The sequence below is a fragment of the Trachemys scripta genome, chromosome 2 (genome assembly GCF_013100865.1).
Source record: "Trachemys scripta elegans isolate TJP31775 chromosome 2, CAS_Tse_1.0, whole genome shotgun sequence".
Classification (NCBI taxonomy): Eukaryota; Metazoa; Chordata; order Testudines; family Emydidae; genus Trachemys; species Trachemys scripta.
This window is the reverse complement of record NC_048299.1, coordinates 90,340,916-90,361,806: the sequence shown is the minus strand read 5'-3', so window position 1 is coordinate 90,361,806 and position 20,891 is coordinate 90,340,916. Positions and strand designations below refer to the sequence as shown.

At 42.4% G+C, this 20,891-nt stretch overlaps 1 protein-coding gene across 2 annotated transcripts in view; it reads right to left on the bottom strand.

Moving 5' to 3' along the window:
• SUGCT (succinyl-CoA:glutarate-CoA transferase) overlaps positions 1-20,891 on the bottom strand; it is a 491,880-nt gene that overhangs the window by 455,362 nt on the left and 15,627 nt on the right. For both annotated transcript variants that reach the window (XM_034761248.1, XM_034761249.1), the window contains exon 6: positions 16,736-16,856. In XM_034761248.1, coding sequence (XP_034617139.1) covers positions 16,736-16,856 — 121 coding nt within the window. The remainder of the gene's footprint in view (positions 1-16,735; positions 16,857-20,891) is intronic.

Genomic DNA, 20,891 nt, shown 5'->3' with positions numbered 1-20,891 from the left:
CTTTCCCATCATTTAATTGTGGTTACTTACGTTAACAGTAAACTGATAAGGTAAAAATATTTCACATAATTAGGCTATTCGGTTGGGTTTTATTATTACTAATAATTTTACTGGGGGAAGAAAGATTATTATAGGGCCACCAGAGTCCCAGTTCTGACACTGTGGGCCAGCTCAGCTTCCATCAAAGGAGAAAACAGTGATGCTAAATTGAGGTACATTTTCTTAGTGTTTACTTACAAACTGTATACGAGTCCTTCAACGGGGTGGCCACAAACTGAACGCAGCCAACTTCCACTTACAGAGAAAGCACTACGGACCTTTCTCTCTTGGACTCTGGGAATCTCTCCGCTTAAACACACTGTTCCCTTCTCCTCCCTCAACCCCAAAGCTATTCACCTAGGACCACATGGCCTTGAAAGGGGAGTCTCCTTTTGTCCAGCTGCTTTGCAATACAAAGGAACCTCGAAGTGGCCAAGCAGGGAAATCGATCTGCAGAACTACAATGGTATAATTATACTGCTATAGCTAACTTCACCCTGTATGCAAGCCCTTAAAATCATCTAACCACCCTTAAAAACTAACTTGACACAATGAGAGCTTTCACATCATGACTCTTAGGCTACATCTATATTTAGAGCTGGGAGCATGCTTCCTAGTTCATATAGACCTACCCCCCATCTCTGCTCAAACTAGCATACTAAGAATAGCAGTGTAATGCAGGTAGTGGCACAGGGGGTTGGGGTGGGGGGCTCTGGGCTGGGCCAGGGAGTTGGGGTGCAGGGGAGGGGGGTGGGGGTCCTGGCGGCACTTACCGCGGCTCTGAGGAACGGCCGCCAGGTCCCTGCGGCCTCTAGGTAGAGTCACGGCCAGGTGGCTCTGCGCGGTGTGCACTGCCTTCATGCCTCCAGGCACCGCCCCACACAGCTCCCATCGGCCGTGGTTTCCAGCCAATGGGAGCAATGGAGCCAGTACTCAGGGTGGGGCAATGTGTGGAGGGTCCCAGTCCCTGGTGGCCCCAGCACCACAGGGCTGCAGGAACCTGGCGGTTGCTTTTGGAAGCAGCGCGGAACCCGGGCAGGTAGGGAGCCTGCCTTAGCTCCGGGCCCCCGCTGCGCCGCCAAACAGACTTTCAACAACCCAGCTGGCAGTGTGACTGGTGCCGCCTGGGTCCCTTTTTGACTGGATTCCGGTTGAAAACCAGATGTCTGGCAACCCTATCCAGGCAGGTACATATTTGGGGTGGCTAGTCTGAGCCACTGCCCATATCACTCCAGCTACACTGCTATTTTTAACGTGTTACTTAGAGATAGCTAGCACAGGTATATCTACACAAGCTGGGAATCATACCCCCTGCTAAAAGTGCAGACATACCCTTACACTTGCATGGCATTACAACTTTTCACCATAAAAATATTAACTTCTGTTTAATTACTCAGAGCTAAATCGTAGCTTTGCCACTAGCCCAAAGCACGGGCCAGCACCCTGTGGCATTTCCTTAGGAGCAGACCAGAAGACGGTCTGTGTTTCTTGCAGTCACAATCAGTCTTCCAGTTTTTCCCATGCTTCTACAGAGTGAGTTCCCAGGGCCACATCTATAGCTAGTGCACCATACGTTCCCAACTACCCGGACAGCTATGATGACTGACACATCATGTATGGGAGAGCCAAGACTCTGCCCATCCCCTGCCACCTGCTACCACATGCACAGGGAGGACACATTGGCTCCACAATCACTGCTCCCCACCCCACATAACTATTCCACAATACAGGCAGCCCACTCAGAGGAGCACTCTTACTCTCCTATGCAGCCAAGCAAGTCAGGACATGATTTTGCCCTCAAAATAAAGTATTAGCAAAAAGAGTCCCTGGAAAGTTTATGTAGTGTGACAGACCCAGGCCAGTGGGGTACAGCAGTCTGGTAGAGGGCAAATATACTGGTCACTGGATGAGTAGTTTTCTGTTCCCTGAGTGACCAGAGAAGGGGCTGCACTAAAGTAATCAGGAACCTGCTAGAACCAGTTAAGGCAGGCAGGCTAATTAGGACACCTGGAGCCAATTAAGAAGCAGCTTCTAGAATCAATTAAGGCAGGCTAATCAGGACACCTGGGTTTTAAAAAGGAGCTCACTTCAGTTTGTGGTGGGAGTGTGAGGAGCTGTGAGCAAGAGGTGCAAGGAGCTGAGCGGGCGTGCTGCTGGAGGACTGAGGAGCACAAGTGTTATCAGACACCAGGAGGAAAGTCCTGTGGTGAGAATATGGAAGGTGTTTGGAGGAGGCCATCGGGAAGTAGCTCAGGGAGTTGTAGCTGTCCTGTAGCTGTTACAGGAGACACTATAGACAGCTGCAGTCCACAGGGCCCTGGGCTGGAACCCAGAGTAGAGGGTGGGCCTGGGTTCTCCCCAAAACCTCCCAATTGACCTGGACTGTGGGTTCTCCCAGAAGGGAAGGTCTCTGGGCTGTTTCCCAACCCACATGGTGAATCTGTGAGGCCAGAAAATCTGCCAATAAGCGCAGAACCCACCAAGATAGAGGAGGAACTTTGTCACAGTAGCTAGACTTGCAATACAAAGCCCTGACTTCACTATGTATTAAGAAATATTCCCTCTACTTCCTTATATTCTGTTTATTCAGACCTGGGTGAAAGAGTGGTTATGATCACAATCCTGGATACACAGGACTTGTCTACACTCAAAAGTCATACCACTTCAACTATATCAATATAGTTAAAATAGTACAATCCCATAGTGTGAATATAGTTATATCGGTACAAAGGTGATTTATGCCAATGTGTGGGAAGGGGAATAAAATACATTGGTATAAGCAACTTTGTGCTAGTGCAAATACATCCATAGTAGAGGTATGTCACTATAACTATTCTGGTAAAAAGTAAGATTTGCACCCCTAACCAAAACTGTGTTTATGCCATGCTTTATTGAAATAAAAAAAATCCTCACCCACTCAAGTAGTCCCGCTGACATAACTGGAATCCTCACGTCACTAAGAGCTACTCACATGAGTAATGGATTTCAGGGACATGCACTAAGAGATGCTTCAAATTCTACCCCTTCCAAGGCTTTATGCAATTAATTAAAATGCTGTTTATGATCAGAAGCAAAGTATGTACAAGGGTCAGGATCACTTCAGTTTTCTACTTTTGCATTTGCTGAACCCAAAAAGTATCAAGGGTTTTGAAACTGTTATTTCCTGGCAGTAAACAAACGAACTTGTCCCTTGGCCTTGATTTACACCAAACAGTAACATGTAACCATAATTTATTTTGTCTAACTGCTTTATAATGGCTTTGAATATGGCCCTAAATTTTTGGTCATGCTGCAGTGCAAATTAAAGTTTTATTTCCAGAAATTCTGAAATGCACAATGAGGGTTACTAGACTTTTTTCTCCTGAAAAACAGGCATTTGGAACAAATGCATTGCCAAGATAAAGAAAACCTTACTGATTCAGGTATCAAATGTAATAAGTGGCCCATTTATTATCAGAAATACTTTAATATTTTGGAAACAAACTGTGGCCCAACATTCTCTGGTTTCTACTTAGTGTGAGCAGTATCATATATTTCTAAATCCACTGCTGCATGCCAAACAAGTTAGCCCTTAACTCCTACAGGAACTGTGTTTATCTAGCTGTGCCAATGTACATTCCCACATGTGTGGTTTAATTTAGAATTGTAAAGGAGCACTCCAATGCAGGGAAGAAAAGCAGCATGATGTGATTCAGAGTTAATTTCATTTTATTCCCACTAAAGAACATTTATTTAAAATTTAGAAGTACGGTGTCTTCTGAACTTTTGAAAATAAATGGTACACTATTCTTTGTTCTGGATACACAAGTGATTTTGTTTTTTGGCTGTTCTCTAAATAGGGCTGCAATTTTCCTTATAAACTGATGCTGCATGCTACACTGAATTCTTGTGCGTTGACAAGTGAATTTTGAAACTTTGTTTTTACCTAATGTGCATTCTATTTTTAAATTAGTCTCTCACATCTATTCTAGACAGGTGTATAAGGCTTCCTGCCCATCTCCTTTAACTTCAGTGTGCTAGTAAAGCTTTTCAATATGTTGATCCCATAATGTACAAAGGAACACAGGAATAGGATGACCAGAAGTCCCAATTTTATAAGACAGTCCTGGTTTTGGGGGCTTTTTCTTATATAGGCACATATTACCCCCTACCCTCTGTCCCGATTTTTCACACTGGCTATCTGGCTACCCCAATGACACTAGCCCATCAAGTCTGGTACTTCAGGCAAAAAGTGGTCATCTATGGGCTTAATCCAAAGCCCAATAGAAAGATTTCTTATAAATATTGGATCCTATCTAATGTAACTGTGCATGATCTCATCTATCTGAATGTCTAATTTTTTTTTTTTAAAATCCTACTGAGCTTTTTCCCTTCAGTGACACATTGTGGAAGTGAGTTCCAACAGGTTAATTAGGTGTTGTGGAAAAAAATATTTCCTTTCATCCATTTCAAATGTATGACCTTTCTGTTTCATGGAATGTCCCTTTCTTCTTCTGTTATGAAAACAGGTAAGTAGGAGTATCCAATTTACCATTCTTTATTGTATATACTTTTATTGCATCCACAATTTTTCTCCTTTCTACACTAAAACAGCTTTATCTTTCACACTCCCATGAAACTCTTCTGTACCTCCATTCATTTTCATTACCCATCTCCAAAACCCTTCTGTTTTCTACTAGATGCACTGGGTGTGTGTTTTTTTTTTTTTTTTTTTTTTTTGATGGGGGTGACTAGAACTGAATATGTAGTCCAGACAAAGGTATACCATTGATATATAGCATGACATATCATATACACTTCATATATCCAAACATTTATTTGCTTTTTGGTTACTTCTATACACTGAATAGAAGTTTTAACTAAGCCATTCGCATCCTAACAGAAGTCGGATTCAGGAAATATCGGGTCTATGTTATGCAAGAGGTCAGACTACATAACAATGGTTCCTTCTGATGTTAAAAACTATGAATAATTCTATAAATTGAGCCCCGTCTTCTCACTGTGTGGTAACAGTTAATTCCGAACTAAGCAATTTATAGGAGTTCAAATTATTCCTTTCAATGTGCATTAACAAATACTGGTCCTAGTGTAACCTTTTGGAATGTTTAGATCATATTCCCACTTTTTCTGGTCCTCTGAGTTTCTAATGCATAGTAGTACTTTACCTCTCACCTCAAGGCTACTTATTTTCCTTAATAGTCTCTCATGATAATCTTTGACAGTCCAAATGAATTCTCATCCATTTCTCAACCACTATTTTACTGACATATTCAAAGAATTCTAATTGATTAGAAAGGCATGATTTTCCTTCCCAAAAGCTGTGCTGATTTTCCCTATCACATCCAGAGCATCTCAGTGTTTTAGATCTTTTGGCTTTTGTTTCAACCAATTTACCTGGTCTTTGAGTAAGTAAGGCTCCCTGGCCTGTAATCCCTAGGATCTAGTTTAAAAGATAGACATAATACACCTCTACCTTGATATAACGCTGTCCTCAGGAGCCAAAAAAATCTTACCGCGTTATAGGTGAAACAGCGTAATATCAAACTTGCTTTGATTCGCTGGAGTGCACAGCCCCCCCCCGCCCCCCCCCCCCCCCCCCCCCCCCACCGCTCTACCGCAAAATATCCGAATTCGTGTTATATCAGGTGGCGTTATATTGAGGTAGCGGTGTATTTGCTCTCTCCACTTCACCCTACCAGATAAGCCCAAGACTGATCAGCAAACTCCAAGGCTTTTTACCTCTGGGAACTGTTGATTTTATTCTCTTAACCACATTGGAAACCAGCTGCAAATTATGATGAATAAACACCACCACTCCAGTACCTCAGTTAGGTACTAAGATCTTCCTATTTAACCCACTGGGGCTTGAAGATGCTGCTAGGAAGATCAAAACAAAAAACACCACCACCCTGGTCCTCTGCCAATTGGCCCATGGGAGAAAAATTCCTTTGTGACCCCCTGAACAGAAGATCAGCTAGACCCACAGCATCTGCCAGGCCAGGTTCCCATTCCTGGGTAAGGTGGGCTTCTGGAACAGAGCCAAAAGAGGCTCCACATGGACCCTGTACTCAGCTAAATCCTGGGAGCTGGCAAATCAGCACCCATCTCTCCCAGCTGGCCAATGGGTACCAGAGACTTCCATGGGGAAGAGCTACCTATTTGTTCCTTGGCAAGTGTCTCCCTCCCTCACTATTGGAACTGTCCCCTTGCACCACCAGCCCCATCAATTTCCCTCACCCATTGACATGAGTGAGTGGCATTTATGGTATGCTTAAGTAGCATAAATGCTAGGAATTTTAATTTTATGTTTTATAGCTTTAGGGCCTTTTTGACTTACTTCCTCATGTTGAAAAATATTCCTCTTTCCATAGCTTAAGGTCATCATGCTAGTTTTGGTACAATCCCAATCAACTTAAATTTTTTGTGGTCACGTTTATTTAGTTGCTCAATTAGAGTTGTTGCTTGAACTATCTTCAGTATTTGACTTAGGACTAAATCAAGGGTAGGTTCCTGTCTTGTGTGTTCCTTAACTAGCTGTTCCAAGAAATAATCACTGAAGGTGTCAAGGAATTACTTCTCTAAATGGTGCCCTGTAGTGAAAATGGGCTCGTTCATGTGTAGGTGGGGGAAGTCACCCATTATTATTGTATTAGATTCTGTTGCCTCTTAAAGCTGCCTGTTGCTGCTGCCATCTAGTCTGGCCCCATAGAGAAGGAGCAAGAACTTAACAAAAGAGCTATGCAAGTGTGCACCAGCTGCAGATCAACCCCTACCTGGCTATCTAGAAAGAACAAGATCACCAGAAAAAAAGCCTAGGAACTCCAGGTTATGTACCATTGCATAAACCAGCATCTTCTGATGAGGAGGAGGCTGTTACAAACTGGCTCTCATCTGAATCAATTCCACATATGCCACCACAGTTAGTTAATGAACTAGAGGATTCTAAGAATACTTTTCAAGGTGTTGCTACAACCAGCCCAAAGATTATTGTGGTTGTTTTTTCTGTTGGGGAAAATACTAGAGATGAAACAGGACATTCATACGGAACAGTTGTCATTTATTAAAACACTACAGGATGTATTAGAACAGTGGTGCTCAACCGGGGGTCCACACCCCAGCTGGCAGCGCAGCAGGGCTCAGGCAGCCAAGCTGCCTGCATGCCGTGTCTGGTGGCCCCACTCTGCTCTCGGAAGTGGCCAGCTGCTGGCACCTCTCTGCACGCCCCTGGTGGGGGGGGGGGGGCGGCAGCTCCCGCAAGAGTTGCACAGAGACATGCCAGCAGCAGGGCTAAGGTGGCTCCCTGCCCACTCTGCCTCCCTCCATGCTGCTTCGCTCCCAGAAGCAGCCGGCATGTTACTGTGGCCCCTGGGGGGGGACGGCAGAGGGTCTCTGTGCGCTTCTCCTGCCCCGAGTGCTGACTCTGCAGCTCCCGTTGGCCGGGAACTGTGGCCAATGGGAGCTGCAGGGGCAGTGCCTGTGGCCAGCGGCACGCAGAGACCCCCTGCCCCCCACTCCCTTAGGAGCTGCTGCTGGAGGGATGTGTGCGCCGGTCACTTTGGGAGCTGCACCGCCCGAGGTAAGAGCCACCCCCCTGACCTCCTCCCACACCCCAACCTCCTGACCCAGCCCAGAGCCCGCACCCAGCACCCAAACTTCCTCCCAGAGCCCACCCCCTCCGCAACTCCTCCTGCACCCCAACCCCCTGCCCCAATCCAGGTAACTCACTTTATTTTCATTTACTTCCCATTACTTATAATCTAGGAGGAGGATGAAGGAAAAAAGAATGAAAAACGGGGTGGGGAGATGAGAATGTTCTTTTTCTTGGCTGGGGCCTGAAGGGGGGGGGGGGCTGAAAATGAAGGCCCCCCTAACTCTAAATCCACCACTGCTCATAAGTTGTTTCCCTTTCCCCCAGTCTGTTTTTTTTTTTTGGTCTCTTCAGGCCACAATCTTGCCAACAATTATTCACATGAATAACTTTGATCATATGAGCAGTGTCATACTCTGTAAGGTGACTATCATACATAACTGTTTGCAGGAGCAGGACCTTACTCTGCCCAAAACCACTTAGTTTATTTTCCTATATGTCTGCACAGTACTTAATACATCTTATCTACAACTAGAATACAAATAATTAATTAATAATAATAAATCCTAACTGTTACCATACTAGGATCTCCCAGAAGTATCAATGGAGCTATGGTCACTAAAAAAGGGGACACTTGAAAGAGCTCTCATACTGCCACTAAGACAGTAGAGAAACTACCTACATATGATGCAATGAATGTATCTACTTTTTCTAAAAGGATTTAAAAAAAGGCAATGGGAAGGCAGAAAATAAGGAAAGCTTTATTCCTTTAAAGGTGTACCTTTACACAAGAGAAAAAGCCAGCACAATTCAAACTAAAAATCTAAAATATAGACAAACTTTTTAAAGTAATAGTCAGGTAATTATGGGAGGAATGAGTGTTATCATTCAAAGACCAACCAAAAATCAAACTCAATCTCATAAAACACAAGCAAATTTTCCCCCCCAGAGTTCTGAGCTTAAAAAAAAATTAAAAAATCCCAGCACTTTGATTTGGAAGTAATATTCGGAGGCGAGTGTTGTCCTTTTAAATACTGCCCCCTACTGTTCAGAAAGAGGTCCTAATTAACTTTCTCATAGTTATAACTAAGTGCTAAACAAGTCCATACCAATAGCATCAAATGGTCACTCCTCTGTGACCAGCACATGCATGGTTTACTTTAACTGGCCAGTTTTCATAAACTTAAACCAATCTCAACCACAGATCTGTCAGATTATATTAGAGTTAGAACTAGTTTAAGATTACTCTAATTAGCAATGAAGCCAACTTGTGAGTGAGAACAGACAATCTAGGGGGCTCAAGAGTGCTCAGAAAACAGGAGGAATGTTGGGAAATATCAAAGATTCTAGCACCAGGGCAACAGCCAGCGCATTACTACATACATTCAATCAGACTTGTTTAGATAAACTCAATTTACTAATCACAAGTTCCAAAATTCCAAAAAGGAGTTAGTATTTGGCTTACCTATGTGTAAACTCTTAACCCGTGCATGACCCTGGCTTTCTGATAACAGTTTGAGACAAGTAGCTTAACAATTGCTACTTTAAGCACAGCAATCCAAAATTTAAAAAGAGGCAGTTCCAAAATAGTATTGCTTTTGTGTAAAAGACTGCATTAACCAAAGTCTAGATACAAAACATCTTATTAATTTAGAGTTGCTCTTTCACATCTCCTGGCTTGTCTACAGTGTCACCTTGTGTATTCTCTTCATGTTTCTACTGTCCTAGGGCCAAATAAGGTGATTCTTATGGTGACCACTGCCAAACTGGAATAATAATATAATTGTTTTGAGGATAATTCTGAATACATTTAACACTTAATTTTTTTCACTGATCAATTTATTTACGATACTGGAAAAACAGCACTGCAGCCACTCAGCAGGGACAAGTGTTGATTAATATGTCCAATTGGTATGATTTTTAATAAAAATACTGTATAGCAGCATTCTACAGGAAATTCTGTAAAACTGGTACATAACTTCTGGCTGAACCAACCACCATACATACATATTCATTTAACATATATAATTTACATTATTAAGGGCCTGATTCTGCAAACACTGAGGCAACTTTACTCACATGGATAGTCCCACTGACTTCAAATCAGACTTGTTTAGATATCAATGACTTCAATGACTATCCAAAAGGGTAAAGTTACATGTGAGCTTAAGCAATTGCAGGTTTCAGACCTGAATGTAAAATTCGTTTTCTCACCACTAACTTTTTAGCAACACTTTTTATAAACAAAGCTTTATGAGAAAGGAGGTAGTTGAGGAAGATTCCAAATGCACAAGTTTTCCAGTGCAACCATTAACTGGCTGATTAACTATTACCCCACTGTTAAACTAAATGCAAATATGTTACAAAGATCAACAAAATAGTTCCCGAACTACCTGATCCAAAGCACACTGAAGTCAACAGAATAGTCATTGATTTCAGTAGGCTTTAGATCAGGTCCTAAATTTGAGGTGGTGCTTGCAGCACCTATTATTAAGGTTTCCCAACAAACTTTAATCATTTGGGATGAAGATTTCCATATTGGATGTTTGCCTCCTGCAGAATTTTTTGAAAAGCTTCCGTCAAAACAGTTCAACCATTTCCAAGAAAAAGTGGGGGAAAATGTTTTGCCATGCAAAATACACACACACACACACACACACACACACACACAGACTTTCAACTGTTTTGTTGAGAAGGTCTACCACACCAATTCTTTGTAACAGACTTGAACTGGGGCAAGGTGTGGAATCTCCAAAGATTCCAGCAGCACTGATCACACTCCATCCCCTCACAGCTTCTATCTGCGACTGCCAAACCTACATAGCAACTGAGCATGCTCCAGCCCAGGGCTACAGGCGCACAAGCTAGACTCTCCTTGCAGTTGTTGCTCATGGTTGCTATGGATCAGGGTGGGGCCAAGCATCAGAACTAAGAGTAGGGACCCTGTCGCTCCTGGGCTCTCAATGACCTCTGCTTATTGGCACCAGGCAGTGTGGATGAGAAAGGGCCTGACTCAAATGCAGAGAGGATAAGAAGTGGATCAGGTGTGGGAAGGAGTAGATTGGGACAAGGAGCTGAGATGGAGCAGGATTGGGAACCAAGGAAGGAAACAACAGGGAGAAAGACTAATAATGGTGAGAAGATGAGGAGTGGGGAGAAGATTGGAACTGGCTGAGCAAGGAGACTAGGACTGGGGATGAGGTGGGGGGGGAGACAAATCTGACAAGGGGCAGGGTGTGGAGGAAGAACTGAGGCAGGCTGATTGGCAAAGAGTCTAGTACAAGGACCAGGGTGAGGGGGACACTGACTAGAAAAGGAGCCCCGGAAGAGAGAGACTGGAACTGGGAACAACTGTGGAGGGGAGAGTGGGAGTGAGGGATGATGGCTAGAGAGACTGGAGGAGGGTGAGAAGAGACATGAGGAGTCATGAGGAGGGAACTGGGACTGGCTGGGCAAGACGATTGGAGGTTGCCACAAAAGGGACAGGAGCTGGAGGACTTTGAACAGTACCAGGAACACAACCGTGCTCACGGCACCAAGGAGGAACCACCAACTAATAACCCTGGCAGGCCATGGAATCACAGCAGAGTACAGACTGGCCCACCGTGGTTCCTTGCCCTCCAATGGTAGGCACAGGACCCACCACAGTGTCGGGGCAGGACACAAGTGCAAGGAAGTGGATGGTATGAAATATGAATATGTACATGTTTTCTGGGTGCAGCTCAGAAGCAGACCGGCATGTTGTCATTCAGCTGACTCAGGTGGGAGGTTGGAGAATAGCAGGGTGAGGAGGGCCAGATGACAAGTTCTGGAAGGCCGTGGGTGAGGGGTGGACAGGGATCAGCCTCCCACAAGAGTTGTGTACTTTTCCCTGCAGCTTCTGATTCTAGCACATTCCATCCTTGACCCCACAAAGTTGCAGTACCTCACCATCAACCTCTTGCTGGCACTGGCCAAGATGGCCATCCATTACTCCAGGAGAAGGTAAGCGAGGTGAGCAGGAGGTAAGGCTGCCCTCACCTCCTGGAGCATACGCATAGTGGACAGCCCCATGTGTGCTCCACCCTAGTCCTTCTGATCATAGTCCAGGAGGTCCCCAAGTCTGGTGGTACCAGCCAGGTACAACCTCCGACACACCAAGGAGGACTCCACCACCTGCATGCGAAGATGGAAGCTGTGTAGTAGCAGTTCCATGCAGAGGTCCCCCCTCAGCAGCCACTAGATTCCAGATCCTGATAAAAAACCAGCAGGTGAGACCTCTTGGGTGGAGATAACAGAACTGCTGGTCATGTTGGAGCTCTCAGAGTTGGCGGAGGAAGACAGGTGCCAGCCTACCTGCACTGTAAAGGAGTCTCTGCAGAACCTGGAAGTGAAAAGCATGGACCTAGCTGCAGATGTAGACCAGCCCCTGTCCGCCCACCCACAAGGGGAGGCTCAGGACACCAGCATCAAGCCAGTGATGTCCTGGCCAGAAAAACTCCAGGATATTTTTATGGAGGCTGGCCAGGTTTCCTGTGGGCAGGCTCAGGGGGAGGCACTAGTCTCAGAGCCTGGACAGGACCAGCTGGCTGAGCACCAGCACCTTCCCTGGAAGGGAAATGTATTTATCCTCGTCAGTTATCTCCGTCATACAGAGGGGGAACTAAGGCACCAACTTACCCAAGTTCACACAGGGCATCTGGGGCTATAACATAACTCATGGTATATCATACATCAATTATCCTTCATGTCAGAGTCACAAACCAGAAAGCAAATGGGGAATAATCTGCCATTTAGAGCTCTGGTCTGGATGTTACATAATAGGTGAAATCCCAGCATCTCTCCCATTTACACAATCACTGTTTTCACTGAATTTGTCTCAAACATTATCCAAGTTTGGTGGATTAAAGGGACAGGCTGCCTTTCTATATTTTGGACCACCAAGACTCCATTCATTTAAAGAATACCTTATCTTTTGATCTTCCTCAACCCAGGCTCTTTCCAAATCTCCAGCATTTTATAAACACACAAATCTAGGAGATTACCATGTTATCTCTCTCTCCACTTGAAACAGTTCTGAGCTCTCAGGGATCTAACAGAACTTTGTCAGCAATATACAAGATCCTAAGGCCCCAATTCTGCAACTTCCAGCATACAGGTGGACTCCTGTGCCCAATGCAGTTGACTGCAACTGGTTGACTGCAACTGGGCTCCATGTTCAACAAGTTGAAGGATCCACCCTTTACAGTTTAGTATGTCCCGAGGGCATGACAAGGGACAGAGCATGACCTCTTGCAGATATGCAGACCAATGTTGTTCTTATGTTCTTACAATTTCTAAATTTTAATGTGGATTTAACATTAAGTCCTTGCACTAATTTTTTTATTTTTTTAAGAGAAAAACCATTGGCAAAATGATTACCTTACAGGGCCTTACCCAGTTAAGGACACTTTCAGCTAAAGTTGCTCAAAGCACCACCAGCATCCTAGGATCCTTAAGAAAACTCATAGAAAATGTCCTCTTGCAGATGTGCAGACCAATGTTGTTTAGACCTTCATCACTCCAAAAATGATCAAGCTTGGCATGATTAGAATCCTCCTTGGAGGATGGCAAAACAATCCAAGTTTGAAACTAAAAAGCTAAGTCAAACAACACATCATGCTACAGGCATGGAAATACACATTTTCCTCACTTAAAGACAAAATATCAGAAACATCTTGGAACATGGGTCTCATTCAACACACTTGCACCTATCAGGGGTGCAGGCGACTAAACCAAAGACATGAGAGCACGTAAACAAAAAGATACAAGGTCTGTTCACTGTGGACAAAACCCTATCAAAAAGGGATCCCTAAACAACTTTGAAAATTCTAAATAGAAGTGCATTTTTTCCTAGTCTAGATAAGACCTTTGTCACATGTTTATAAGAAGAGAGAAACCTGTTACAGCAGAATAACTTTTCCTCAGTTTTTGATTTCTACTTAAGTGTAATACAGCAATATACCGAGAAATTTTTTTCATAATAGTTTTCACTCTGAGGTGCATATTCTACAGCAGTTCAGTTACAAGCCAGACTGGTGGTTTCTCTCAGACAGCGGTTCTCACTCTGTGTGTCAGGACCCCAGAGTGGTTCGCGACGCCATTTTAATGGGGTTGCCAGGGCTGGTGTTAATGGTGTTGCTGGCGCTTGGGACTGAAGCCAAAAATCTGAGCCCTACCACCCAGGTACATCACTGAGTTTGTTTTACTAGTGGCTTCAAAATGTTTTAATCCACTGCACAGGAGATAAGTAGAAAAGATTAAGACAGTTACTGTGGTAGGAAAATAGTGTCGATCTAAGTAAAATATGCAGACTATTTAGAAACTATCAGAGGTGACCTGTGCCTGCCAATAGTGGGGGAACTCTGAAGGCAGCCGGCTTCAGGAGTGTTACCGAGCATGCTCAGTCCAAGCCAAGCAGCAAATCCGGGGCGGGGGGGGGGGGAATGTGACCCTGCTTCCTCCTCCCACCTGCCCCCGCCCCAAATGTCACCTCTGGAAACTATGAATCTCATTTTCGGAGGGACTGAGAATTCCATAGTAGAGCTGGTTAAAAAAAAACTTATTTTCTTCAATGGAAAATTTTGATGAAAAGGTAAATTTTAATTTTTGTCTAAATTTAACAGGGAAAAAAATTCAACAGAAATACAAGTACCAAAAACTTTTATTTCCGCCAAAATATTTGGGTTTTTGGGACATTCCATTTTTTGACAAAAACTTTCCAAAGGAAGCAGAAACTTTCTGTGAAAAAATTGTTTCATCAGAAACCCAATTTCCTGTTAAAAATGTTTCAACTGAAATTTTCCAATGAGCCCATAGTCTTGGGGTGAGCATACTTGCAAAATCCAAAACTGGGTACTATTGTGGCAACACTATTTAGGGACCTGAAGTAGTCACACAAAGCTAAAGTACACTTCTTTTTAAAAATGTGTGCTGGTATCAACACTGCCAGCTTCTGGATATTTCTTGGACTGCAGGATTTCCCCCCCCCGCCCCAGTAACTTAGGGTCTGAACTAGTTTATAATTAAACAGTGAACAAGTGTTATTAACATTTACTTTGAACAAAAGAACAGCATTGATTGTAGAGACTATCAATTGACTTTTATCTTCACTCGAAAACCTGCTCTTCTCCCCTGATGTTCATTTCACTTGTCTGTCTCAGTAAACACAATGCAAATTCTACTCAGGATAGCCATAATTCTTGAAAAAACATTTTGTAGTTATAAAAAAATCCAAGCGTTTTGAGTGATGAAACAAAAAAGGGGGACAGTTCAGGTGTCTCAAGAGACATTTTGGACATCGGAACATGTTATGAAAAACCAGAACTGGGATATATATATTCACTTTGCATACACTTCAATGGGAGACATGGATGCTCAGCACTCCTAAAATTCAGGTCATTGATGAAAATGCAGTATAATATGTCAAAAGGTCACCTCAGCCCCCGCTCTGTAAATTCATGTAGATCAGGAGTGGCCAACCTGTGGCTCCGGAGCCACATGCGGCTGTTCAGAAGTTAATATGCAGCTCCTTGTATAGGCACTGACTCCGGAGCTGGAGCTACAGGCACCAACTTTCCAAAGTGCCGTGAGGTGCTCACTGCTCAACCCTGGCTCTGCCACAGGCCCTGCCCCCACTCCACCCCTTCCCGCCCCCACTCCTGAGCCTGCCATGCCCTCACTCTTCCCCCCTCCCAGAGCCTCCTGGATGCTGCAAAACAGCTGATCGGGAGGTGCAGGGAAGGGAGGGGGAGGCACTGATTGAAGGGGCTGCCGGTGGGTGGGAGGCTCTGGGTGAGCCGATGGGGGGCTGCTGATGTATGACTGTGGCTCTTTGGCAATGTACATTGTTAAAGTCTGGCTCCTTCTCAGGCTCAGGTTGGCCCCCCGATGTAGATGCACTTTCTAAAATAAAATAATTTATTGAATATACACCGTACACTATTTCCAAACATCTCTGTCTTTGTTATTTCAAAACCACATTTCTTTATGCATGTTAAGCATGAAGTTTAAAAAGAGGAATTTGTTTCTAATTATATAAGTGCATATATGTGAAAAATTCTTCAGAGATGAATAACTAATTTGTACAGTCAGAAAATTCAAAAATGGCTAAATGTGTTTTCGTGATTTGTTTTCCTTCTGGATTGAGCGAAGTTGTTAAAAGTACATTCTGAACAGTATATTTATTTGTTATAATTTATTTAAAATAGGAATTTAAAGCAGAAATCTCATTTCTACCATAACTCTAAACATCAGAGCATACATAGCAGATCTAAAGAACCTTTAGCTATCAAATGTTGACCTTACCATATTAGGCCTGGTTTTTTAATGTAACACCTTTTAATATTGTAAATTTTTTAAATTACACCTCAGGCCCTGATCCTGCAAACACTTACACGTGTGGAACATTGAACTATTCACATAAATAAAGGTGAGCATACACACAAATGTTTGCAGGATCAGGGCCTAGGGTGGTATTTCTTCATTTTAAAAAAATAATATATTAAGAATTATATCCTAAGACAATTCTCTTTACAAACTCCAAGTAATACTATAAAATCAGGATAAAGACTAACTTGCCAAATTAAAGTTCAAGGTCAAATAGCAGTAGTAAGTGCCTCTCATCTCAACCCCAAACTCACGACAGAAGGCTGTGAAGAATATAAAACCACATGGTTCAGGATTTAAACCAATTCCTAACTATTAGATATACAAACGAGAGCTTTATGTGGGATAGACTATTATTCCACATCTGACTATTGTGGGGTGCCTTGCACCCTCCCTCTGGTACTGCCACTGCCAGAGACAGGATACCGGACTTGATGAACCACAGGTCTGATCCACTATAAGCATGCCTATATCAAGCAAGTTATCGTAAAGCAGTTTGCATGGTTGCCAACTGCTATTTTCCCTACACCTATTTTCTAGATACATAGACAATGTCAGTCTCCAGAAATATCACTCCATTAATCTGAATGAGCATAAACGAACTAGGAAGGTTTGTATAAAATGGCACGCCTTCTGCTGCAGAATTCTGGAAAGAATACATGAAATTAGGAGCCTTTGCACAAGTCGACAAAGTTAAAATACCTGTTATTGAACAGTACACAATGTGAGGAGCAATCTTGTTAATGTCTTCGTACCCCAGGCCCATTTCAGCCAGTTTCCCAGGGACATAGTTTTCCACAAAAACGTCAGACACAGCTGCAAGCTGAAAGAAAAGACAAAGATGAGTCAGACTTCTTAATCAACTTCTGAAAGTTCAACAAGTTCCCCACATAACTTAATTTAAAATTTCAGTAAACAAGATAGTTCCTGGCTTTCCTACAGTACAGAAGTCACAAGGTAATTGTGACTGGCTTAAATAAACTTGTTATTCTGAACAAATGGCTTCTCTACTCTGGTCAGTTACATACTAGAAGTGTTGCCTGCCTAGAATGGATTCACTATTCAAATCTTGAATGTACCATATATGTTGTTATATGTTGTCATCATGGCAATTGGCCAAGGGCTGTCTACATTTAACAGGACAAACACTGACATTATATTTGTCTTTCCTAATTTTGGGAACGAGTAGGGAGAAGAGGAAGCACCCTTCATCCATTGCTGTTTTTTCTGTGGCAGAAACAGATGCTTTTGGCAACAGTGTTTTTAATTTCCAAACTATCAATTTCACATATAGTATCTTTTTAATGTATTTCATGGGCCTGGTGCTATTTTTTTTTTACATATAACTATCTGATTATGTTACATGAAAATCCTAAAGGCAGCTTCAGGAATAGAATATCCAGTCCTGGAGCCTGACTTTCTGTATCATAGCAGAAATGACAATGCTTATAAACAATGTGATAGGATGCAGCTGCTTTCTAAACCTAGAAAACTCCATGTCAATGGACTGTTTCTCAACATAGCAAACAAAAGACGACCACCCTTTTCTCAAGTGTATCTATTTCTTACACTCTGCAACTAAAGCTTTTGATCTGGATATATTCTCCATATGCTTTTATAGTTGACCCCAAAGGCTTTTGCCAAGAAAGGAAACTTAAAGGTTAAAGATACAGAGATAGCTCTTATTATTTTCACCTGTTCAATGAGGGGAAAGGATTTAATATGTGTACATACTCAAAGGCTAATGCTTGGTTATCAACATTTCCTTTATACTTTATACATTTCCACATAAAGAACCTTTGCATCAATTAAACTAAACCAGTATCCTAAAACTGATTATTGTCAACTTGCCTACACATTAATTTATCTTAAATCAATTTAGTTAAATTGGTGTAACTTTCATGTCTGGATATAGGTTTAAAATTAGTTAAATACATTTATACTGATTTAGCTTCTGCATGTAAATTTACCAACTTAAATTACACAATATAAACCAAGTTTAAATGAATAGATCAGCATCCACACTAAGTTACACTAGTTGAATCAGAATTAACACACACACCTTTATATTTAAACCACTACAATTGTCTGTATAGACCAGCCCTAAATCAGTCTGAATTCACGCCTTTTATTTCAGTGTAAGTTTTTATGTAATCCAACCCTCTGTTGCACAATATAGGAAATATCTATTTAGTTATTGTAGAGTTATATAAATAGTCTGATCCAAAGCCTACTGAAATCAATTGAAAGACTCCTAATGATTTTAATAGACTTTGAATCGGAGCCTAAATCATACCTTCATTCATCCCACAAATGGGAAGTTATATCTGGACAGATTTATAAATGGTTAGGTCATGCGAACAAAGTTAATTATGAACCTCTGGAGAAATAGGTTTATACCTGAGAAGATGGTGGTGGTCATCTAAAGGAATTTGAGAAACAATCCACTGACACATACATTAATTAAGCACAGGCTTTGTGCAAAAGTGAACTGTTTTAGATTATTTCAAGTTGACCAGAGTTCTACTTTCTGGAGCTATCATGTATCTGGCTGATTACGATGTACAGTACATTGGAACAGTTTCCACAAACTAGTGCCATCATAATCAGCAATCACAACCATTATTGTTCTAGCCTGTAAGCTATTTTACTGTATCTAAGGCCAAAGAAAAAGCTAAGCCAGCAAACATTTAACCGGGCAGACAGAAACTGATTCTCATCTAGACAACAAGGCATGCAACTTATGAATGACTGGATTGGCTGCATGGAGGAGACACTAATAACATCCACAGATATTCTATAAATTCGACATAAGGCATTTTAATGTCAAGGGACAGTATCAAGAAAATCCAGGACTACAACATGACTGGTTTAAAATTATTTAAAGCCTTTTGTGGAATCGTCTCTAGATTTTGAATAAACATTGTTGAATTTTAATGGGGGAGGATTAATTGTTGTTTAATTCATCATTCCATTGCTGAGAAATTAAATGCACACTATTTTGTGGAAGCTACAAAAAGTGTGTGACTGGCATGGGAGGAGTCCTGTCTCTCAGGGAGAACAAAGGTTCCACAGAGCTAGTGCCACTGTCAGCGCTAGCCTGGAAGACGGGAGAAGGTAGGACCATAGCCCTCCAACCTCTCTGCACTGGCTAGCAAAACCAGTCAGGTAAGATGGGGAGCACACTTTGAATACTTTTTAAAGGTGTCTTCACTGTAGAATTAATGCAGGCTCTTACTATGTTGTTTCCCCAACCCCCTCTTGTCCACAAACAAAAACATCTCACCAGAGTTTGGTTGTACTTCAGACACAGGGTGGCTGGCCCTGCTGGGGATACAGGCTAGAGCTCAGGTACCACTTTCACTCAGGCTGGTAACTCACCCACTTTGTAGTGAGGACATAGGCTAACCCTTTCAATTGCTGATAGTCCTCCAATGCTCTCCCACAATTTCCTCCCTCTCTCACCCCAAAGTACCCAGAAGGAGAGACAAGTTATCCCACAACTCACCAGGAAAAAAATCAAAGCAACTCAGTTTACTGCAGCACAAAGAACCATGGAAAATGCCCCCAGAAGTCTAGTGACACACAGAGAGGAATGCACCATCAGTGAGGATGCAGTAACTCAGGTTTGGCTTTGCAATGTGGCTGCTCGCACCTGGGCTAGACTAAGGCCGATCACCCAAAAGTGCTGCACTAACTGTACTACTCGGGAGCTCTACAAGGCTTGGTCTCACCCTGATGCCTAGCTGGTGCAATCAGATCACCCTAACCCTGACATAGGGTTGTGACTTAATAGCAATCAAATTTCACTGTTCATTCCCCACTTTAGATCTCTGAATACAAAGTCTATCTTTTTTATTTTGGTCTCCAATAACGAATGGGAACAAAAAGGCGCATGCACTGGAATTGTACTTAATACAGCTAGTACACAATTCTGTTCAACTTTATATCTTAGTAAAAAGTGGTGGTATAAGTACAAAAAATATAGATCATTTCTGTTTCTCTCTCTCATAATTGCACTCATTATTTGGAAAACACCAATACTAAAAACAGATACTATTTTATTAAAAGAAGAAAATTTTTAGAAAGTAGTATTAATATTGCCAATTTATCCTTTTGGGGAGAACTTTTAAAAGAATTCCATAAAGATAGGTGCGATGGGATACAACTTATCAATTTCTCTTCTCTGACATAGGCATGAATGTGTGGGATGGATCTGCTGACTTCAGAGACAGAGGCAGCTAGAGCTGTCAGTCAAGGACAGCAGAAGAGAAAAGGGCCTGCCCATTAATTTCCCAGAGAGTTTTCCCAAACCTATGGTAACTAATATCAATTTTATGTAAGAACCACTACAAAATTATTTATAGTAAATGCACAGCAGAAATATATCCTACAGAGTTATCCTCAGAGAGAGTTTTGATGAATTGGTAAGTAGGGCTGTAAAAAATATACTCAGACATATCAACACAAAAGGGTGATAGGATGTCAGATAAGTGGACTACTTTTAGAAGAGAGGAAATGACAGATAAGATTAGATTTCTCTCTACTGAGCTGCATATCCACTTATCCATCACATTCTTAGGAAGCAGCCAGCAGTGACTGAAAATATTAGAAAGGGCAAACAGTGATATGAGCTAAGTAGACTAAGGAAGAGCAGCATGAGTTATTGGGGTACCAAAGGGTGAAATAACCTTGTGACTAATTATGTGAGAGCAGATGTCTGGAAACCCATCTTCTATTGCTTTGTAAAAGGATGAAAAATGGACCAGACTGCTGATTTACAGATTTCTCCTGCTGACTTGCAAGCCTCTTCTAACCAAGTTGTTTTGGCTGCATCTGTGGAATGCGCCTGAAGGTT